The sequence below is a fragment of the Dermacentor silvarum genome, chromosome 1 (genome assembly GCF_013339745.2).
Source record: "Dermacentor silvarum isolate Dsil-2018 chromosome 1, BIME_Dsil_1.4, whole genome shotgun sequence".
Classification (NCBI taxonomy): Eukaryota; Metazoa; Arthropoda; class Arachnida; order Ixodida; family Ixodidae; genus Dermacentor; species Dermacentor silvarum.
In genome coordinates, this window is record NC_051154.1 from 71,944,801 (window position 1) to 71,968,440 (window position 23,640).

Below are 23,640 nucleotides of genomic sequence, written 5' to 3' on the forward strand. Positions count from 1 at the left end.
ATGGCCAACGCAATTTTTTTAGCTTGGCCATTTCCGGCAAAAAGTTTCGCAGGTGTTCGCCCTTGCCCCCCATAAACATGTGCACGACGTCCCCAAATGTGTCCAATGATGCCGACCTTTGCTGGTTTAATTAAAATGTCAATCAGCATATGTCTGTGCAAAATCAGGCGTCCTGCTTCAAGGTCGTCACCGTAGAACTGTTATATATGCTTCGTCTTCCTTCCTATATGGTAAGCTGCTCAATGTGGGACTTATGCTGCCACATGTCAGGTGGATACCTGGGGTTGTTTAACGAAGACAGCACTGTCTCAAGTACTTCATAGAGCCTCTGGCGGTACATGTCACTCGCAGATGGAAACATGTGAGCTGAGGAACCTTCTTGATAGCGGCGTGGAGTCTTCTTTCGCCTAGCGGCTAGAACACACGGGTCCTCAAAAGTCATACGAGTTAGCGACACATACACTACGGGTGCGAGAAAAAGCCCGAAACGCTGAGTCGTAACACTTGATGGACGCTGCGCAGAGCCCCCCCGGTAAACTCCGGAGGGGGCTCGAGCCAGCCGGAGCCCCCCGTAGTCGGCGCCTATGCATATTCAACTAAAATTAACAAAAATTCACTAATTAACTTCTTAGTAAATTACTTTACGACACATATTGACATTTACGAATTGTAGCCGGTGAGCTTGTCAGGCGGCATCCACTTGGAATGAATTTCCAGAATGACACCAGTTTGGAGATATACGTAATCAAACTCGCCGTAAAAATGCACTGTTGTTCCACTTACTTTTTACCAAAATGCTGTTTTATACATTGAAGCACAAAAGTAATTGGAACACCCATGTATTTCGTCCCACACTTTGGGAAATAATATCTCGAAAACGGTGTCATCCTGGAAATTCATTTGATGCGTCTTGCAAGCTCACGGGCTACAATTCGTAAATTGCACTATGTGCCGTAATGTAATTAACGAATAAGTTCATTAGACAAATTTTGTTAATTAGTTGAATATGTGTTTCGATTTCTCGTGCTACTAATGTCCGCCTCTTCGAATAACCCACAGGCAATTTTTAAAAATGCCGTAAGAACACGAGGTCGCGGGATCGAATCCCGGCCGCGGCGGCCGCATTTCGATGGAGGCGAAATGCAGAAACACCCGTGTGCTTGCGTTGTAGTGCATGTTAAAGAACCCCAGGCGTTCAAAATTAATCCGGAGCCCTCCACTACGGCGTGCCTCATAATCAGAACTGGTTTTGGCACGTAAAACCCCAGAAGAAGTAAACATGCCAGAAGTAAAAATGCCGTAAAGCTTAATTTTGAACACCCTGTATATTATGAAAGAAATGCTCACACATTTAACAACAAATGTGTGAGCATTTCTTTCATGATATGGGTTCAGTGAGCGTACACTCCTAATTGACATATATATATATATATATATATATATATATATATATATATATATATGTGTGTGTGTGTGTGTGTGTGTGTGTGTGTGTGTGTGTGTGTGTGTGTGTGTGTGTGTGTGTGTGTGTGTGTGTGTGTGTGTGTGTGTGTGTGTGTTGCGAAATTTATATATTTTATATGTCTGCTTGGGGGCGATTTATTTGAGAATCCTTGGACATGGTCGACAGATCTTAACCTTTTAGCTATCGAGAGTAAGGACGTCTCGTGGCCAGCAGAGCTCCGCTTTCGGGCCTTGTACAGTAACAGCTGGAGGGAAGGCGGCCTCGCAGGGTGCTCAGCGAGCTCTGCCCTTGCGAATCAGAGCACGAACGGCGTTGGCCTGGTCGGCGGAGAGGCCCAGCCGGTCGCATTCAGCATCGAAGGCGGCCATGGTGCCGAAGCCGGCCACGTAGCCGTTGAGTCGCGTCGCCACGTGGCTCGTGGTCACGTCCCTCATGCCGGACTGGATTAGGCTCTTGTACAGTGCGGTTTGTCGCTGTAGCCGGTACTTCTGGTGGTGCCTGCAGAATACAATTAAACGACCACACTGCACCGATCTCGCTGCTGACCCCGTTGTGAGGCATACGCTTTAGTGTCCGAAAAGACGCAAATTCGGCTCACGCCCCAATGGGTAGGAGGAAGATTTCGACGGAGGTGTAAAGCCGCGCGCGTATTGCGGGTCGCTCGATTTCACTAATTTTGTATCATCTACTTCTCACGATTTACGACCGGCCGATCCCGGGGATAACGTAGGCCTGGAGTGGCTCGGACCATATAGACGGAAGGCCGAAAAAGGAATAGGAATACAATCGTTACATTATCCCGGCACAGCTTTTGTCTTTGCAATGGAGTGACGGGAGCACACCCCTTGCGTTATCGCACCGGAGTGAGTGCATGGCGCACAAGTTTGACGCCATCTGAATGTGAACATGGTCGACATTCAAATGTGAATGGGAACCGCGGTTTGTATAGTGAAAGGAGTCTGGCGGTCCCGTGCCGCCAACTTCACAATAATAGGTGGGTATCCTTTCGAGCGTCTGGAACTCCTGTAGTCGCCGAGCGCCTGGCTGGGAGCGCGCTTGTACCTATAGTTCACCGGTATATGTACCGGGCGGCAGCACTCGTCTGCCTCCCACAGCAGCGGCAGGATGCTCGACTGTTTCACCAAAGCTGTGGTGGGAGAAGGGGCGCGCCCAGAGGCTTTCGCATATCTCTATAGGGCCCCATTTTCGAGATGAGAACCCATATAGGCAACCGAGTGCCAGGTCGTGGTACATCGCTACCCATTAGAAAAAAAAAAAAAAAAAAAAAGAAGCAGGTGAGTTTCCGGCAGCACCAGGATTCGAACCCAACACCTTTCGCAGACGAGGCGGACGCTCTACCATTTCGCCGCCGCAGCGCACTCGGTCTAAGTTAATTACGGCTTCCAAACTTTTAAAAAGTTTAGTGTGTGGCGCATCACGTACGTCTGATAAAAGGGGCGTTATTACAGGCGGAAATTTTAGCAGTGTTGTCCAATTTCACATATAAGCTGATGCGTACTCGCGATCTAAATAAAGGTTGCTTAGCTTGCTTTCTTTACAACCATTTTTTATGAAACCATTCTTGTTAGATTTCGGGCATTTACAAACAAGAAAACCCCCGAGAATAAATAGAAAGCTAAATTCTATTCGATAGGAGGAAAAGAGAAAGCAACTTGTTACTACTTTCTTTTTCCCCGGGAAAGGCCGCCTGTTATCCAAATGTCTCCAAAAGACAGCTTCTCTCTCTCGAAAAAGCATCGTCTGGTGCCTCGAGGTGGCTTCTTTCGTCTTTCGTCTTCTTTCTGGGGTTTTACGTGCCAAAACCAGTTCTGATTATGAGGCACGCCGTATTAGAGGGCTCCGGATTAATTTTGACCGATGACCGCTTCAGGGTAGCTGGGCTTACTTGTTATAGAACTAATGCGATATATATATATATATATATATATATATATATATATATATATATATATATATATATAGCTGAGCAGAGGTGGTAGCAGCACTGGTGGACGGGTTGGTTTCTGCCATCACCGTGGTAGGCGAGAGCAAACGACGACCGGATCGGAGCTCCAGGGGAATCGGGAAAGTAAGAGGACGTGGGAATCGAAAGCACTCTCCACCACTTGTGAGACGTCGGCCGATGCGATGCCTTTATTTCTGAGCAGCCGCCCGAGTCAGAGACGAAGCACCGCACGAGACAAAAGATGATGATGAGTCGTATGTACAAATGAAGACGACGATATGCACAAATAGCGCTCACACAAGATGATGAGTCGTATGTACAGATGACGACGACGATATGCGCAAAATGCGCTCACAATATATATATATATATATATATATATATATATATATATATATATATAGTTGCTAAAACAACTTTTCCTGTAAAATACCCAATGAACGATGCTTACTTAAGACTGATCTGAAGTGAAGGTACGAAATCGACGATGGACGAAGAGAGAACGCACACACAGGGCGCCAACTTCCAACAATGTTTAATCAGAAAGAACGCCACTATTTTATACAGGGAGCGCCATCACAGTTTCTCAGTGCGCATTCGCGAAGCGGTTCTTTGCGCGATAGTGATATTGATGCAACACTTACGCACTTACCACCTGCCTCAATAGTCCTTTTGGCCTCAATTATTAATCGAACCCATTTGTCACGGCTTCTGGCAACCACAGCGCAGGCGTAGAAGTCTGGTTTACATTTGCAATCTCTACAATGAATTGCCAGGTGTCCATCCCTTCCCATGTTAACTTTGTTATTATGTTGCCTCAGCCTGTCATTCAGGCATTGCTCAGTTTGGCCCACGTACTTTCTACCACAATCTAAAGGATTCTCATAAACGACTCCTGCCTGACAGTCTACGTATTTGTTATCGTGTTTTGTGACACAGGCCGGTGCCTTGCGGAAATAAAGGGTTGGTAATTCTGCAGAGCTTAGAAAGCTTGCACGGGGCAAAAAACACGACATTTACGTTAGCTCGCTTGGCAATCTATTTCAAATTATGCGACATGCGGTGTATGTAAGGTATGACAGCTACGTGTTTGACGCCCTGTATGTGTGTTCTCTCTTCGTCCATCGTCGTTTTACCGCCTTCACTTCAGATCTTGCTTAACCAACACGCCCAACTATCCATCCTAACGTCGTATATTACTTAAGACACTGCACGACACAACACACGGAATATCCGAGCAGTTCCTTCAGTACCAGTCAAAGCACGGTAGCGGACTTAACAATTTCCTAATGAAGCTCACATTTCAGCCAGGTGGTACTGCTCCAGTTTGAGGATCTTGGTGACCACGGGTGCGCGGTAGTTCTTTCGGATCTCCTCCAGCGACCGCTTTGCCTCGTTCTCCTGGGCGTCGCTATCGCAGAAGATGATGGACATGTACTCCCTGCTGATGTGTTCGCGGGTCGGATCGTGGTTCGGCCAGAAGAGCTTGAGCAGCTCCTTGAAGCTGGTCTCCTTGGGATTGAACTCAATGCGCACCACCTCTGTGTAGTCGGACCTGCAAACGACACACAAGCACATGCAGAGCACGTTCGACAGCTTACACGCAGCCACAAATTTTCACGGACCACGGGATCTGAGAAAAAGCTGAATATCTCCGCTGTCTCACAACGCATGCAGCCTCTATATTATAGTATATGCGAACAACATCGATGTACGGTTTTACTGGCTACCGTTCCATGATTCTGATATCCCGTGGTCTGTAAGCGTTTGTGGTCGACTGTACGTGTTTTCGAAACAGAAGTACTCCGAGTTTAAGCCGAAAAGCGTAACCAAACAGATTAAAATTAGGTAACCACAACCGACTTTCAGGCGTCATTTTTTTTTCTTTAAAATTAAATTATGGGGTTTAACATCCCAAAACTGCATACTAGGGTTATGAGTGACGCCGTACTCGGGGGCTCCGGATAAAAGTTGACCACCTGGGGTTCCTTTAAGTGCACCCGAATCACGGTACATGATCGGTTTTGTATTCCATTGGAATGCGGCCGCCGCGCCAGCGGTATTGAACCCGCGAACCCGTGCTCAAGCAGCAGAACGACATTGCCATTGAGTTACCGCGGCGCGAGCAGCAACATTACAACTGTGCACAGTATATATCCCATTGCCTGACACGTATTGTAATCGAGATAGGAATCTTTCTGCGGGTAGGGATCGAAGGTGCTGGCATTGAACTTTGGTTCAATGGCAGCGCCTTCAGTGAACTTCCCAGTGAAAGATTATCGTCTGCCTTTCTGACTGCGACTAGTACACGGCAGATGTAATTAAAGCACTGTAGAACGTAATGATCGAGGGCTCGTAAATACTTTTACTACAAGGAGCACGAAAAAGGAGCAAGCGCTTTGAAGGCGTACGTGGCATGCGATTCGGGAGCTTTGCTATAGCCGAAAGCTGAATCTACTGCTCTTTTTCATTTGCACTCTTTTCCGCGGTTGTGAGAGACCACACGCACAATATTACGCGATAAAAGAGAACAAGCCTCTTGGACGCCGATATAATTGTTTGTTTAGCGTTCTATAACAAATTAGGTCGGCGGAGACTTTTTTTCGTATAGCTCGTTTTATCTATTATAGCGCGGACTGAAACAGAGAGGAAAACAAAAAGGCGGTTTCGCCCGAAAGACGAAGCATCGATTGCGATAGCAAATTAGTGGACAGCTATACGAAGTAATGATAGTTTCATCGGCCGTATATAAACTTGAAAACATAGGCGTACTAACTAAATGAACAAGCATGGTGGCACGCGCGCACAAGCAAACATGAACGCATCTCACTCGATGACCGCGGAAACTCGCTGTCAAAACGCTGCAGTGAGTAAGCGCGGCAGTAGTAGCGAGCGAATTGACGCTCGCATCAACGCGAACTAACGAAAACACAGCGCAAGGCAGACTCTGTCCCCGCCGCAGATGGATGTCGTGATACAGCGGCCGGGAGGGCGCGCGCTGCGTAGAACTATGGTCCCTAGTAGAACGCCGCCCCCCCCCCCCCCTCCTTCCCCCGGACCCTTGCGGCCCCTCGGTCCGCTCGAAGTGAAACGCGCCCCCCTCCCTAACTTCCCTCCGGAGCGTTGCGCAGGACTGGAAGACGGCGCGCTTCCTTCCCGCTTCCCTCTCTTGCGTGCGCGAGATTGAGCCGCGATCGCCGGCTCACCTTCGCACGCTTTCACTCGCACGTACAGCATAGGTCGCGCGGCGACGAGTTTATCGCCTTTGGACTTTATGCGGAGCCTCACTACGACGGCGATGGCAGAAATGCGCCTGGAGTGTCCATATAATTGTTGTTGCAATAAAATAAAAGGCTGAATCTAAAGTGCCTCGAAGAAAACGTTTGCTTTTCACATCTTGGTGGTCAGGGCGGTTATACTGCACGCTGCTCATTTCTGAGCTCGTGGTTTAATCGATGGCGTGGATGGCAGCATTTTGGCTCGAGCAAAATGCAGTGAAAACAGAGTACTGTAATTATGTTACTATAGCTTAGTCGTTGGCGTATACGCTGCAGAGCCCGCATGCGTAAGAGTGTTTCCTCACTGGCGTACGGGCGCCCGTCCGTCCTGACGATCGGCGTGATAAGAAAAGCCCAAACCGCATGAGAGCGATTTTGTGCGCGACGGCGACGAGCGATGGCTTCGAGCGAAGAAACAGGCCGTCGCGCGAACAGACGGCTCGTTCTTGTCGCTCGGTCGCTCGTTTCTGGGAATTCGTCGCTCGTCGCCCGAAAGTGCTATGAGCGACTAGCCAATAGCGCGAAGCCGGAACAGGATGTACTAACATCAATCAAGTACTATCGATTGTCGCACGGAACGAGCAAACAACTTAATTTTGATATGTGCAAAAATAAGAACTATATAGTGCAAGACATTTAGAAATATTAATGCTGCTATGTACAGTAAAACACATCAACTTAAATTAATAAAGCACGCGTCACGCCAGTTTCGGCGCTTATTTGCTGCCCTCCTACCGGCATTAACACCGGGGAGACGTCGCTCAAAGTCGTCGCTCGCATGCGGTACGACTTGTAGGCGACGAGCGAACGCGACAGCCATCTCCATATAGCGTCGCTTGCCGCTGTCGCGCGCAAGATCGCTTGCATGCGGTTTGTACTAAAATTACTGCCGTAGCCAATCTCGGACGCGCTTACGCAATAGAACATCTGTGAATACGGAACCAGGTCATTCGATACGCCTTTCGTGGCCCGGGGTATTGAACCGAACGATGTATTAAAGCGAAGCTTTCTTTGCATTTAACTTACATGATTCAAGAAAACTTCCCTTGACGTACATTTCAACAAGGTGTTTGGTGTCCCCATATAGTATATATTTTTACCCAGTGACCGCCCGTATTTTTCAGCCGAAGTCATATGCATAAATATTATCTCGGTATGATTGATTGCAGTTGATTATGGTTGGAAGCTGGAATCGGAAGGTATACGTGAACACTTACCCGTCGTCCTCATCTTCCGGGGGACTCCTGCATTTTAGCATACAACAGTGAAGCACAGTTCTGATCACAGTAGCAGAAGCCGTGTAGATCACTTGGGCGGTATAGCGCAGCGAGCCGAAGTTTCGCAGAAAAATAGGCAGCTTATCACATGTATGTAGCTGCGAACGCGTAATCATCACCCAAGGAAGTATAGGACAGCCGTAAGTACTGCTAACGGTATACTAACGCTATTGGCTATTCCGCAAATGTATACAGATAAGAAGAGCCTGCGCGTTGCGCTGGCCCGGAACAGGAGTGCCACAGTCGCACTGCTATCTCTCTCTCATGTGCCACCTGGAGAAATTCATCTAAATGGCCAGCGAAACTCTCCAGTGAGCTTCACCAAAAACGCGAAGTTAGCATACGCATGTCCCGACCAATAAACAAGTATGTTCACTCTTCCTTCTAGAAGGAGCTCCCGGATATATCGAAAATGAGGTAACCATGCATGAGAAAAACGGTTACTCGCAGAGAAAGAATTGATGTTGCAGTGATGAATGCATTCATTTAGAGATTATCTGGTTGACAACCAGGGGACCTACTAGAAGTGAAAAGAAAACTTGAATAACAATACACCCGGGCCAATTGTATTATACAAGCTATCGCAAATTCATCGCCTGCCGCTGTTTAGCTATATATATATCTTAATTGTCTACCCAGGATCCCTTTTGTGCTACAACATCTTCAAGCGCAAAAGGTTTCCTGCAATCATTCTGCCGCTCCAGTTCGTACAATGGGCAACGGTGGTAAATCGAGGCTCCTCCTGGCGCAGGCATGCTACCTGGAGTTTATTCTCAGCCCGCGTGTGGCATCCCACAGCGAAGACAGGCATCAGTCCACTTACAGCGAGCGATATGTGGGATCTTTCTTGGTGCCTCCGGCGAAGCCAGCGGTGGTCCGCAGCACTCCCTTGGCGCAACCGTACAAGGACTCGGATTTCCAGAAGCAACCCATGCCGAAAGTGGCCTTTTCGAAGGGAACGTCTGGCTCGTACAGGGGTCTTGTGGATGGCTGGATCTGCGGCAATGGACCATCGCAATCAAGGCGCAAAAGAGGACCAACACAGGTCCAACGTGCAACTCTGGACGAAGCGTTCATTGAATTTATAAAGCCGCACTCGCCAACTTTTAAGGACCACAAGAATCCCTGCGCGGACATCCCATATATTTCACTGCAATTCAGTTGTGAGCTGGCTTTTACTTTGAGCCGGGGTACAGCGCTCAAGTGTCGTAATTCCTTGGGTGACTTCAGAGCTGAAGGAAAGCAGCTAAACCGGAGTGTAAAGATGCATAAACAGAGGACGTGTCATCTGTGAGCAAGCTCTGAACGCAACAAGATTTGTGGGCATGCATATCTAAAAAAAAAAAAAAAAAAAAATGTGGTAACGTGCGCGTGAGCCAGCCATCTCTCACACTTTCACTGACATAAATGTGGTGTTGGAGGGAGGATATAAGCGGCTGTATATTGGTGAATGGTGGTGGTGCAGTCACCACCATATATTGGGAATTGGTGGTGCAGCCTCTAGAGTCTGCAGAGGAGTACGTTTATCTAGGTCGGTTACTCACAGCAGACCCTGATCATGAGAAGAAAATTTACAGAAGAATAAAATTGGGTTGGAGTGCATATACGGCAGGCATAGCGAAATCCTGAGAGATTACCACTGTCGTTGAAAAGAAAAACCATTGCATTCTACCGGTGCTAAAATATGGGGCAGAAACTTGGAGGTTAACGAAGAAGCTCGAGCACAAGTTAAAGACCGCACAAAGAGCGATGGAACGGCAAATGTTAGGCCTAACATTAAGAGACAGGAAGCGAGCGGTGTGGATCAGAGAGCAAATGGGGATAGCCGATATTCTAGTTGACATTAAGCGGGAAGAAATTGAGCTTGGCAGGCCATGTAATGCGTAGGATGGATGGACCATTAGAGTTACATAATGGATACCAAGAGAATGGAAGCGCAGTCGAGGACGGCAGAAAACTAGGTGGGGTGATGAAGTTAGGAAATTTGCAGGCGCAAGTTGGAATGAGCTAGCGCAAGACAGGGGTAATTGGAGATCGCATGGAGAGGCCTTCGTCCTGCAGTGGACATAAATATAGGCTGATGATGATGATGATTATGATGATGATATTGGTGAATAGGGGAGCATTTCCTGAGGTTATGGCATCGCAGCGCCCTGTCCAGAGGATTTCCAGAGGCGGGGTTGGCCTTGGACTATTACGTGCGGCGCAGTTGATAGGAAAAACCAACAACAATAGGTAAAGGCAGGCTAGGCTATGTTTGCGGTTTTTGGTCCTAACCATTCACCATTTCATCTTGCATCGGACAAAGAGTGGAACCTGTACAACGAGCACTACACCGTGTTGTGGCTATAACGGCATATTTCCCATGCAATTTGCCGAGACTAGTGATAAACATGCTGCCAGCCAAGGGCGGGCGCTTGCCCAGAATTTTACTGTGTGCTCTGTCGCGGACGTCTCAGGACTGTCAAGGGGTGAAGGTCAAGGTCATGGAGCTGTTAAAAGGAGTCATGCGCGCGTCACGCCATTCTCTTTCTGTTGGTGTGAATGGCCTCACGCTTGCATCATAGGAATTCAGTCGCTAAATTAATTAATATTGAGGTCGTGCAGTGACATCGACAAGCTGAAGAAAAAAGAACGTCTGCTGAATTTCGACCACTTCAAAATTTTCAAGCAGGAATTCTGTGAGTGTGAGATATCGTACACAGACCTCGTGCAGCACAGGTTCAGCACGTTCAAACACCGGCGAAAACGCAGCGGTGGGCGATCTTCGCCAAGACATAGTTTTGGGCTTCGACTGTGAACAATTGACGAGTTGAAAAAAGCGAATGAGCGCGCTCGTAGATAAAACAGCCTTACGCGCGCGCTGCCCTGTTTCTTTCTTTCTGTTCTGCAATTTTCCCAGTCACCGTATCGAGTTTCGGTGCAGATCCGGTTGTAGAGAGAGTATTTTCCGGCGATTTCGGTTCGCCCTTGTCATCGTTTCTGTATAGATTACTACCCTCTAAAATGAAAGAGAGAGAGGGAGGCTAGCTTAGACAACGTCACCTTCAACGCTTGGATTGGCAATGCACAAAACATGCGTTGAAACATGTTCGGAAGCAGGGGCGTTGCCAAGGGGTAGGGGGGGGGGGGGGGGGGGACGTGTTCAAAGTTAGGATATGCTATCAAAGCGAACGTAAAAGGTATACAAAGGAGTCTAGGCTTTTGGGGCGCAAAACCGCTTTGTGACGCTATTTCTAAAGCTCCCTAATAATAAAAAGCAGTTGGCGCTATGATGCAAAACTCAAAAAAGGGACGTTTATATAAAAAAAAAAAATGTCGCACCCGCAGGGCGACATATTGACAAGCTGACAGCGACAAAAAAATTATATTATAGGGTTTTACGTGCCAAAACTACGATCTGATTATGTGGCACGCCGTAGTGGGGGACTCCGGGAAATTGGGACGACCTGGGGTTCTTTAACGTGCACCTAATTCTAAGTACACGGGTGTTTTCGCTCCCATCGAAATGAGGACGCCGTGGCCGGGATTCGATCCCGCGACCTCGAGCTTAGCAGCCCAACACAATTGTCACTAAGCAACCACGGCGGGTCTGACAGCGACAGCGACAGCGAAATATCAGAATATTACATGAAGTATAAGCCTAGTAATTTTATTCATATGGATATTATAAATTGCAGTAAACATTCGTTCACAAACTAAATGCCCGTGGTGTCGCGCGACCAGTGACACATGAACGAGTTTACTCGATTACAACAAACACCCGTTGTCGAACGCTGGCGTGATGAGGAGCGCCCCGCGCGATGCTATCAAAACGAACGTTCCCTGCCGCCGCTCTTTTGACCATTTGTTGCACTTCAGACCAGCCTCAGATATACACTTAGTAAATCACGTGACATCGACCACTGGGAACGCGGGTAGACATGCAGATTCGCTGCATGTCGCCCTCGCCAAGCCTAATTGCATGCTCAATCCTCTTCGCACCCGCAGCAGATCACGTGACCTCTAAGGCACTGCGCGCGGGCCGCGCATGCGCCGTCGCACACGGATCGGCATGGCGGCGGTGGCGCGAATGCGTGTTTAATTGCTATCGTAATTTAAAAAAAAAAGAGCGAAACACGCTGAAAGTGATGGTACTGAGGAGTCCAATAAATGCTTGCCGCTATTACTTACTGCCCCTGATCCACTCCCCATTCTGTGGAACCATATGAATCGCCGATCAGATCACTTGTTGCATCCGTGACAAGGCGCCGTTTTGTTACCTGCGCACTAAAACGCAATTTATCGTTGTAAGCATTCGTGAAATATTTGCGGTCGGTATAGGCGTACTTATAGAAAAAATCCAATAAAATGCAGCTTTCCTTTTTTTTTTTTTTTCGTGCTTTCGCGTTGTACGCTGTCCGGTAAGTCAGTGCCTACTTTACAGAAATTACCTCAGAAATTGTACTCATTTATTTGAGTAAGACAAACTGCACCGTGGACAAGAAGAATTGACACTTATTTTTCCATTTATTTATTTATTTATTTAGTACATACTGCATACCTTTCGGTCCAAGCAGAGGGGGAATAGTATACATACAAACAATAGTGAACAAATTAGGAACAAGCAAGTACAAATTTATCCAATTTTTAGTGCATACTGTGTCTGTAAACTGTCGTTCCAGTCAGACATTGTTCGAGGGAAAAAAAGAAAGAAAATTTAAGCGTATCAGTTCGAGCATTCTAGGGTGTTAGTGAGTCAGGATGATGCCGTCTTGTGTGCCGTGTTATTGCAGGCGTTATTTAAGTCGGTGGTTTCATTTTCATGGACTACAGCAGACGGTAACGCCATTTTATAGGCACACGGTAGACACAATCTGGCCGAAGATGTTGTGTATATGTATATACCTACACATTTCTTCTGGATAACGCAGGGACCTATATTTAGAATGTGAAGAAGGCGTAGAAACTATTTGTCCTTTTTGTGCGCGAAAGAAATTTCTGTAACCAAAATCGACTTTTAACTTTGTGCACTGTGTGACATTTAAGATAGACACTATCCTTCCGGATATCTATATGCGCTTTCGCGGGCGTTTCGTGCTGCGTCATTTTTTTTTTTTTTTCGTTCTGTGAGAGCTGTATGTATAACGTTCTATAGCCTCCAGAGTAAATTTTTACGAAGTGTAATTTTTAGGTATTTGTAGCTCATGCTTGTATGAATGTCTTTCAGAATGCCTGATGTACGTTTACCAATATCCAGACTCCACGTTGCTTTACACAAGCATCCATTAAGATATTTAAAAATCCATAAGCGCCATAGACTTACAGCGCTTGAGAGGCGTTCCAAGTGGATATGCCTTGCGAACTCACTAGCTACAATTCGTAGATTGAAATACGGACCGTAAGGTAAATAATTAAAAATAATTAGTGTAATTATGTTAATTATTCAACTAGGCATTTTTATTTTTCGTAGAAGTAATGGCCGCCTCGTTGAGTAATTTAGCCCAAGGGTTAGAATTGTGCTATCTGCCACAGCTAACAGTTAAGCGTTTGGTGCAGGAAAAAAAAAGGAAAAAAAAAAAGAAAACTATAGTAAGTGCTTCGAGCTATTTTGAAAGTATACAGTAGTTTAGAAAACGCGCGTTAGTGCTGCGACAGACAATTGCCGTTCTCCCACTTCATATTTAAAGAGCGCTATCAGCGCGTCATCACTCGTAACGACTGAAGAGGCATTGTTTCGGCGATCTATACGATAGAACAAAACGCCAGAGCAGCTGCGATACTCTGCCGCTGACGCTCGCGCCGAGCGCAGCTTGGCCTCGCGACGGCGTGTATCTCTCTGCGGGTTCATCGGTGCAAGTGGAGATCGCGCTGAGCGGTGGGGCGCGATTAGATTGGTCCGATCAGCAACGTCGCCTCTTTTGTTCGCCATGCATGCGTACGGCACAGAGCCGCGCGCGTGCATTTCACCAAACAAAACCGACAAGAAGCTGACAACAGCCGGGCGCGCTCTTCGCACAAACAGCTGCATGCAGACGGCTCGAGAGCAGAAGGTCGGAAGGTGCGTACACATGCATGCAGCTCTGTCTCTCGCGCACAGCCACCTGGCGGGATACGGCGCGGGAACGCTAATAACGAGCCTTCCAGCGTCAGTCCACGTTGCACAGAACTAACATAGTTTCTTTTCACCCGCCTCTGTTTAGCAGCAACCGAATGACATAAATGTCGTCGTTGAGAGGGTTAGCAGGTAAGGTTAGGAACAGTGCAGGTTCGTAACGGCTTTATTTCGCATGTTTTCTAGCTGGAGTAAGAAACGTAGAATTGTATAGACGTCGGAAGTAAGCTTGTGCTTATCTGACGCCGACTGCAACATGGTCAACTGAGCAGAACACTCACGTGTTTGTGCCCAGTTGACATTGACAGAGCTAGATTATCGACCAAGTCTATAGGAGGAGTGCTTTTGCAATGGTTGTCGGTTTCTGTTTCCTTTTTACTCTCTCTCTTTCTTGAGGCACGTGTGTTTTCATGTATCCAACCTCTTCCGTTAAGGGAAAGCAAAGTTAGCCGTATAAGTGCAAATTAGAGCGACAAACAGGAGTTTCGCAGTTTGCTTGAAGACCTGGAGTGTGGCATTTATGTCGAAAGATCGATGATCTCAATTTCACGTGGTTCTTCAGAAACGCATCATGGGGCGCTGGCATAGATCACCCCGAACCTATTGTACGTTACGGTCACTATGCATTCTTCTGCTGCGCACTGAAGCTCAAGTTTATAGCCTCGCCTCAGCGTTCGCATATCGATGGAGGTAAACAAACGCCCTCTATAGATAACAGAAGGCCCGCGCGCTTTGAGCTGTGACGTCATGCGGTAAGATAAACAGCTCATACATTTCAATGGGGTATACGGGTGACACTTAGAACGATTGTCTAAGCCAATTCACGATGTCCTTTCGCAACTCGGAAGGACAGCCACTAATGGCCATCCGCATCGAACTTATGTTGGCTATCCGAAGAACTGTCCATTAATGGCTCTCTTGATAGTTGGACTTAAGCGTTATGAACGCTTTTATCACAGATGTCCGAATGTGTTAAACATGTTCTCTGGGTCACCGCGTTCATTCACACTACTACAATTTATACTCTGTCCCCACACATTATCAGAAAGGATGTTGCAACCAGGAAGACCGCCATTGAGAATATAGAATGACAATTTTCAACTGAGGTGTTTTTGTGGTGTGTATGCTCGGTGACAAAAGGCATATATTACTTGTGTAGCCCAACATTTGACGCCAGTGAGGGAATGCATTTACAGTGTAGTTGAGATGAGTACCGATGTTACAAAACCACTGCACGTGTAACCTGTAAGGGCTCTTCATGACTGCACACAACTGTGTTGAGTGCCGGCTCCATAGCCTGTAGGATATCATAAGTACATCTATCTGTAAGGCGCGCTTTCTTCTCTCTCTCTCTCTCTCTCTCTCTTTCGTTTTCTTCGCAACGCCTAAACGTCCGTAATGAATTCGTTCTGATATGCTGTTTGCCCATTGCATACATTCACCACTGTTCACCTTGCATGGTTCGGCAATATTTTGAAACTCTGAGGATTTGCAAAAATATCTGGAAAGGAGGTACAGTAGATGTCGCTTGTGCGTTCTGTGGCTCAGTGAGCAACAATACGGTAAGGTAATTTTTGGAACTGAGATAACATTACTCTATTTCTCACCAAACGATGACTGTTCTTAATAGTTTTGTAGTGACCGTTCGGCTCCGTTTAAGTGAGAGTCCAACTTTGTCCTGTAAATGTGATATAGGTACTGCGTTACTCAATTTAATATATATACTACAAGAACATGTCTCTGCGTGAAAATTTTCAGATCGTTCCACTCTTCTGAAACTAGCGCTTTGGTAAAGAGAAACGTCAGTAAAAATTAACTGCACGCTATACAGAAATGTACTCTTGAAAGACGCAAGCATGGGTGTTCACAAAAATCTGCGGCAATTGACACTAGTTCTCATGTCTCTAAATTAAAGCTGTTTAAAGTTAAATTTATGTGAGGCGATCTTTATCGCTCGACGCGCTTCAGCATCATCGCTCAGTGTCAAGTGATGTGCCACTGTTCGCTGAAGAGAGTTTTGAAGTGTATAAACAATTATTCTGCTACTAAAAATATTACTCACAAATTATCAGGTTGATTGCGCCTACACGAGCACCTGCCTTTGTACAGGCGTATATAGATGCTTCAGCCTACATGATTGCTACGCGGTGTGTTCCGTATAAGAACAGTGTGACACTTGCAAAACGTTGCCACAGCAACTAATGAGTTTTCATATCGCATAAAGCTGCATATACACTCGAGATTTTAGACATGTCGTACTGGAGGGCTGCGGAATAATTTTGACCGAATAAAATTCTTTATCGTGTACAGAAATCACAGAAACACGGTCCTTTGCGCATTCCACCATGCATCATCGAAATGCAGCGCTGCGGCGGTAATAAATAATAACAAAAAAGAAAAAAAAGTGCCGTGTGATGCAGGACCACTGTACACGTGACATTATAGTATAAATGAAATGTGTTAGCTTGGTGCACGCGCTAATTGAAATGTGGCAATCACATGAAACGTGTACATTCACGAAGTGACGTCTGTATACTATATAGTGTCCGTGCTCTTATATCTACGCGCAACGTAATTGATATGCACGCGCACCCAGATGTGGGAAACATGCTGAGTAGGTGACAAAGGGACGCAAAGCTATATATAAGTCACGCATGTGCATCTAATATAGTTGGTGGTGAATTAACTCGGCATATACGTGCGCTGTTATTAGGAAGCACGTGCATCCTCTCGTTAATTCACTTTCATTCACACGCGCGCGTCAGTGGCTATCACGCGTCGTTGCATCTGAGCACGAAGTGATGGGTTCGGTTCCAGGATGTGGTCCAATTCCGATTAGGAAGGAATGCAAAAGTGTCGGTGTGTTATCATTTCGGTCACGGTAGTGAGCACCAGGTATAGTTATCAGGAGCGCACATCGGCGTCTTTAGCCTCGTTGTGACAACCGGACGTAAAAATCAATCGGTAAATATTGTAAATATTGTCGGTATCCCTTTTGTTACCCGACGAGCGAAATAAGCTCCGAAGAACAGCACCTGTTTTGTGTGTCTCTGTCTGTCTGTCTGTCTGTCTGTCTATCTATCTATCTATCTATCTATCTATCTATCTATCTATCCTATCTATCTATCTATCTATCTATCTATCTATCTATCTATCTATCTATCTATCTATCTATCTATCTATCTATCTATCTATCTATCTATCTATCTATCTATCTATCTATCTATCTATCTATCTATCTATCTATCTATCTATCTATCTGCATAATCGCGAAAAGCTCTACCGAGAACCTCTTCGCGTGAGGCCATAGCTCAGTGGAAAACGACCACGGCGGCAGGCCGCGCATATACGAGTATATGCTAATACTTGTTTGCCGTGTTTCGTGCGTGCTGACATATGTTGCGTTACTTTGATGCATAACGCCGCTTCAATTGCTATACGATTATTGTTTTCCAGAGCTGATCACGCCACCCTCGCTTGCGCTGCCCGCAGGAAAAGTTTCGCTTCACTCACAATGCATTCCTCGCATATACGCCCACGTCATTGCTGGAACCGCCACAGCGGAGGCACCACATACGAGGAAAATGACTCATTACGAAACGAGAGGATGGTTGTAAACGCGCAATACCCGTCGTGAAAAAAAAAAAAAAATCAAGCTGCAGCTGTTGGTATTCGTTTCACGTGATTGATAAAGAATGTGTCAGTATAACAGTACGTCAGCTTTCACCAGTCACTTGACGATACGACGACGCGAATCTCGAATTTTTGCAGCTATTTGTCTGGCCATAACCTTTTGTGAAAATACGTGCATACGCAATGTTGGTATCGTCGCCTGTATGTTCAGTTTGAACTCCCCCAAAAACAGCCGGAGGCGGGTCGGTGAGGGCAGTCGAACTTTGCACACTTCGATGGCTCTGATGTGGTCCGTACTGCTAATGTCGCTGTCGCCCCCCGTTTCTCAGACATGTCAGGCAACAAATATGGCTGCTTTAATTGGTCGCTCTCTGTCCACAGTGACGACGTCAGACGCGCGAGAGGAGAACGGGAGTTAAGCAACTTGTGCGGCTGCTGCAGGAGCGTCAATCGTTAATTCATATAGGGCCGTTTTGCCGTGAATTTCCTTTTATTTGCGACTCACTCATCGCACGCGCAGTGGCGGACTTAACAAACTTGACCTGTTTCAAGTTAGGCGGGACAACCTTACCCCCTCTTTCAGCGTGCAGTGAGTGAGGAAGCAGAGGACTTATGCCCGAGTGGAGCTGCGAGACAACGAAAGTGCCGCTTGTCTGTGGCATTTTGTGGTCGCTCTTGTACAAGATCAAAATAGACGAGGGAAATGGCCATTGTTTCGGTTTCCGCGAGGGATGTGCGTATAGGGAGTCACCACAAACCAGAAGACACCAGCTTCGCAATCGTGCAAGGAAGGCTTTGCAATAGGCTCATAACTACAACAAGTCTATGCATTTCGCCCCCATAGAAATTCGGCAGCGCCGCTGCCGGGATTTGATCACGCGCCCTCGGGCTTAGGCACCGCAACACCAAAGCCGCTACGCCACCGCGGCGGGTGATACTTCATTTCTCCGGTCTACTAGTTACGCCTATTACGCGTACTAGCGCGCCTTGCCATAAAAGGTCCATAGCTTGACTGATTCGGTGAGCTGGTGCAAGGGCAACGAGAACGCTATTAACAGCTGAGCGCTGAAGAAAAGTTTGTGAACCAGGAGCATGTCGAAAAAGCTGAATTTCTTGGTGGGGTCTACGCATGGAGCCTGGAATTGTGAAATGTATGCCCTGAATTTTTATGTATAGGCACCGCAATGCAGAATCAGTTTCTGGCGCTGTGCGCTTTGGGAGAGATATATGCTGTCTTTAATGAAAGCTGGATATGTTTGCCTGGCTTCTTTCTTTATTTATTTTTATCGGCACCGTGGTACACAAACTTTTGATCCCGAGGCTGCGCGTTTGTTGCTCATAAGCTGGGAGTGTAACCGGCGCCCAGCATCACCGGCTCGAACTATATATGCACAAACCTTTCGAGAGAAGAAAGAGCGAAGAAAGAGAGAGAGAGAGAGAAAGAAACTTGCACCGATAATTGTTGAAGCGCGCAGACTATACGACTGTGGACAAGCCTTGTAAAGGAAGCAGGACGACTCGTCCATAGTCTCAGGCTGTGCGCTGCAATAATCATGCACTCATCTATTCAAAAGAAACCCATGTTTACATCTACCAGCTTTGGAATCTGTCAATACAGGGTGGTGTTTTTTTTTTAAGTTTTCCGGAATTAAAAAAAAAATTGCCTGTTGCAGATAACATACTTCTAGTCCTTGAACTGGATTATTCAGAGGCGGGCATTACTTGCACACGAAATTGAAACAAATATTCAACTAATCAAGATAATTCACCGATTAACTTCTCAATTAATTACTTTAGGGCCCATATTGATATTTACGAATTGTAGCCAGTGAGTTGCAATCTGTATCCACTAGGACTGAATTTCCAGAATCCAGAATGACACCAGTTTAGAAATATGTGCCACCAAACTAGCCGTAAAAATGCACTGTGGTTCCACTTACTTTTTTAACAAAACGATCTTTTATGCATTGAAGCACGAAAATAACTGGAACGCCCATGTATTTTGTCCCAGACTTTGGGAAATAATATCTCGAAACTGCTGTCATCCTGGAGATTCATTTCCAGTGGACACGTCTTGCAAACACGCCGGCATTGCAATACGTGTCGTAAAGTAATTAAGAAGTTAATTAGTCGAATATGTGTTTCGATTTCTCGTGGCAGTAATGTACGACTTTTCGAATAATCCAGCTCAAGGATAAAAATTATGCTATCTGCCACAGGCGATATTTAAAAATTTCGGAAAACTTAAATATGATCATCTTGTGTATCTAGCGCGCCTTGACTTTATTTCGATAGCTTCATTTGTCCTACTGCCCCTACACCAACATTTTTTTCTTCTCGGCTACAGGGCTCTGGCGAACACTGTACTCAACGAGCATACCTTCATCTCCGTGTTTATTTCAGAGACAACGAAGATTTCTGGCATCGCGACTCGGCGCACTTTCCACCTTGGCGCCCTCCATGGGCTCCCACACAGAATCGAGTTCAGGTAATAAGTGACTATGAGACGAAAAAAAATGTATATATAGTTATATATGCATAGAATATTGGCACTGTTAGGAACTTGGGTGATTTTGTAAAATTTCCCAAGACCATATAGTTAATCACGCATAGTACGCATGTTGATTAAAAAAAATCTGTAGCACTTTTTTGTGACATTGTATGCAACAAGAGCGCAAAAAAATGCCCGTAGCGCTCAAAGAAGTATTCGGAAAACATTAATGTAACTGACTTTCAAAGAACGCATCACTTCCACAGTCAATGTAACTTGATTCTTTATATTTCTGACATTATATGGCAGGAAAATAGCAGACATCGAGCAGTGAACTGGGCAAGCCGGCGAAGTTATAATGGACCGCTGTCACATAAATTGTTGCAACTGTCACCACTCCGCACACAGAAAAAAAAAAAAAAAAAAAAAAACCGCGGCACCAGCTGTGTGTGTACTATATAGAGTGTTTTCTTTTTTTATTATACAATACAGATTTTTTTTAATATATAAAAAAGGTAATAAGCGCAGCGAACATGACATTCTTGCAGACGAGTTCCTAGGCGAGGCAGACGTACTTTGCCGCTAATAACGTGAACTTCAGAAGACTAATGAACAAACATTCGTTAATTAACTTTTTTAAGGCGACAGAGGCGCGTTTTTGTATTCGACCTCCATCGCAACGCAGCTCGCGCGCGTACCGCGCTTTGGGTGCACATTTAAACAATCTCAGGTGGACAAAATTAATCCGGAGCCCTGCTCCGGAGTGGGCTTTCCCCATAGCCCACTGCACAGACACTTGCGCATGCGTACAGAAGCGCAGACCACTGTGTTGATTGGTCAGTCCTTTTAGAGGGAAAAACAGCAATGAAAGTGTGACACGTTCTTAAAGCCGAGCAATTTTTTACTGGTGCGCACTCAAGATAATCAGGAACAAGGGGCAGTCCAAGCGCTAAGCACGAAATGCATACACCGCGGCTACTTCACAAATGAAGCATTGGGCCAGCGCGGTATACGTAATGCCTCGCTTTATTCGAAAGCACGCGGCGCAAAGGAAACGACGCATTTCGTGTGTCGTGTGCGCGCGCGCGGCGAGCCGTCTTTCACGGTCGTGGGTCTGATTAAAATGAGTCGTACTCGAAGCAGAACGTAAACAAGCCCCGGAACAGGTGCCTTCATCTGCACTCCCAATAAACATGCGACAACTGCATCGTTGCAGTAGTTTTCCTCGTTCCTTGTTTATATCATACTAGTACCGGACGCCAACGTTTGTCTTCGTTTTCTTGTCGATTCTATAGCGTTGGCGTTTGGCGACTCTGATGCACCTAAGCGTATACGCGCTGTTCAGTCAAAAAGATCGCACAAGTATTATATGAATGGGGCTGCACTGCGTGAGTTTCCGCTGACGTTACTGGGTGCGGTTTCACCAAATGTGTACCAGACCGCCGATCTTTTTGACGCACGTAAATGGCGCAAAAGTCAAAGTTCGTCGCGGCTTCGCCGCTTGGGCAAATTTAGTGTGCAAATGTGGTGGTCGCACCGAGAAGTACGTGGTGGAACTTTGAACGAACGATACATTAGCTAGCGACGAATATTTCTTTAAACCGAAGGCCACTAGCAAGTAGCGTTTGCAGTACCATGAGAAACGTACGACTTATATAATATGTAATAGCCGGTGGCGTAGCCAGAAATTTTTTTCGGGGGGTGGGGGGCACGCATTTGACCGGTGACGGGGGAGTGGGAAAGGGGCCAAGCAGCATTCTGGTACACAAAAATTTCAAAGATGGGGGGGGGGGGGGGGACACGTGCTTTGTGCCCCCCCCCCCCCTTCCTGGCTACAGCCCTTGCAATAGCCACTGGCGTCGTTGGTTTTGCGGGAACCAGGTCTGGCTTGTCATCCGCGTGCGATTTCGGGTTCGACTATTATTAAACTTTACTACTGAGTTGGGTGTAACGGATGGGCCACATATGCGAGGTCAATATTTTTTTAGGTCGCCGGAAAATGATTTTGTGGCCTGCAGCGAGCGTCGCTCGTAGGAGGTATACAGCCATAGGAATAACACCGGCAGTAACGTCATAACTGAAATTATTTAATAAAATGAACTCAGTTCGATCAGTCGGCACGGAGGCAGGTTAAGTGCCAAGGCAGTATAACGAAAGAGGATTTGGTACGACGCGCATCTGCAATGACACCACAGGGCACGCAGCGTATACGGCGGTGAGCCATCACACGATTACAAAGTTTGGAACTCGCTCGCGGACAATGACCGAGAGGAAATATATGTCACCCGAACGGTGCGGTTCTTTCTGAGCTCTATAGTTGACTCAAGAAATCTGGCAGACTGAAACTGGTGAAACTGCAATAAATCGTGTCTGAACAGATGGGAGTATTTATCAGACTATTCTTCGTTTCGTAGACAACGCTCCAAAGCGGATATGGCAGGCCCGAAGGAGCGGGTATGCAACGCGCGTTGTCGCCGGAAGCTCGAGCACGTATGTGCGGACCATCCTCGTACACATCTGAGCAGCATTCCGTGCGCAGTGAATGATGTCGATATGCGATACATCTGTCATTGTATTGATCCTACCGGACAGTAAGAAAAAATAAACCAAAAGCTAGAGAGCGCCTGCTACAAATGCTATCATGTGACAGTACTTGGAGCCTAAGCGATTCCGACGCCACTGGAAGCGTGCGCCAACCTGTACGATCGCATATCATCCAATGTCCCTACCCAACAGCGTGCATCGCCCTCAAGAAAGCTCTTCAAAGCCAAAGAGATGGCGCATGCTGGTCAGACAATTGGGTGAGCCACGACTGACAGCTATAGCGGAAGGCAGCGTCGCCATCGGCTGTACCACGCGCTCAGGTAGAGCTGCTCGGCATGGCAACTCACGGTGGTGTTGAAGTTGACGATACGGTCGTACCACTTGCACGCGCTCATGTAGAGCTCCGTGACCAAAGCTGCCACCGGTGCCATGGGCTGCTGCTCGCTCCTCCGGCGTGCAGGCTCTCCGCGAAACTGCCGACGCGCGTCGCCGCTTCGCGATTCTGTCAGCCCCCGCGACTTCCGCGACCACTGCGTTTCTTCGCACCGGCAGTATACGACACGCGCGAGCGCCACGACGTTTGACCTTGTCTCGAGCTCGTCAAGATCCACTCTGCGCTTGCGTAGTGCATGGGGCCGGTGGCCGTCATTATTACCGGTCGGGAAGAAGACAACAACTGGCGGCTGATCGGCGACCAACTATCCACAAGCAGCACGTTGTTCGCGGGCAATAACTTCGTACAGCAGGCTACGGGGATGTGCGAACGCTGGGAAGTTAATTTTCCTAATTTACCGTAAGATGAAGCAGGTTCTTTAGGGACCTACATCATCCGTATAACCGGCAATATTTGTGCTGATTTGACTATGAGCTGACAGGCTCTGCGTATACATCA

The 23,640-nt window shown here is 46.8% G+C and overlaps 2 protein-coding genes across 5 annotated transcripts in view; one reads left to right on the plus strand and one right to left on the minus strand.

The window, feature by feature from the left end:
• Nucleotides 1–1,581: 1,581 nt before the first annotated feature.
• Nucleotides 1,582–23,473, minus strand: LOC119465611 (peptide methionine sulfoxide reductase). 2 transcript variants are annotated; one of them, XM_049669459.1, is made up of 5 exons: nucleotides 23,096–23,161; nucleotides 12,160–12,255; nucleotides 8,810–8,982; nucleotides 4,732–4,986; nucleotides 1,582–1,963 (listed from the first exon to the last, which is right to left on the minus strand). In XM_049669459.1, exons 2-5 carry the CDS (start codon nucleotides 12,178–12,180, stop codon nucleotides 1,738–1,740), a joined length of 675 nt encoding a protein of 224 aa, XP_049525416.1. In that variant the 5' UTR covers nucleotides 12,181–12,255; nucleotides 23,096–23,161; the 3' UTR covers nucleotides 1,582–1,737. The 2 variants fall into 2 exon arrangements, with proteins under 2 accessions (XP_049525416.1, XP_037582113.1); XM_037726185.2 differs by lacking the exon at nucleotides 12,160–12,255 and having other exon boundaries at nucleotides 23,096–23,473.
• Nucleotides 13,774–23,640, plus strand: part of LOC119465643 (protein FAM210B, mitochondrial-like) — a 30,138-nt gene continuing 20,271 nt past the window's right edge. Inside the window, exons 1-2 of one of the 3 annotated variants that reach the window (XM_037726188.2) lie at nucleotides 13,774–14,026; nucleotides 20,117–20,201. In XM_037726188.2, the coding sequence (XP_037582116.1) occupies nucleotides 20,174–20,201 (28 nt within the window). In that variant the 5' untranslated portion in view covers nucleotides 13,774–14,026; nucleotides 20,117–20,173. Of the gene's footprint in view, nucleotides 14,027–14,129; nucleotides 14,238–20,060; nucleotides 20,202–23,640 lie in introns of those variants that run through there. The other 2 variants (XM_049669467.1, XM_049669469.1) reach the window with 2 other exon arrangements.

Bases quoted from the DNA above. Each gene is read 5' to 3' on its own strand.
- LOC119465611 (XM_037726185.2), bottom strand. From the start codon at position 23,179: ATGGCACCGGTGGCAGCTTTGGTCACGGAGCTCTACATGAGCGCGTGC. The intron at 8,983-23,095 runs GTGAGTTGCCAT...CCATTGCCGCAG, and splicing joins TCGTCAACTTCAACACCACC to ATCCAGCCATCCACAAGACC. The intron at 4,987-8,809 runs GTAAGTGGACTG...TGTCGTTTGCAG, and splicing joins GATCCCACATATCGCTCGCT to GTCCGACTACACAGAGGTGG.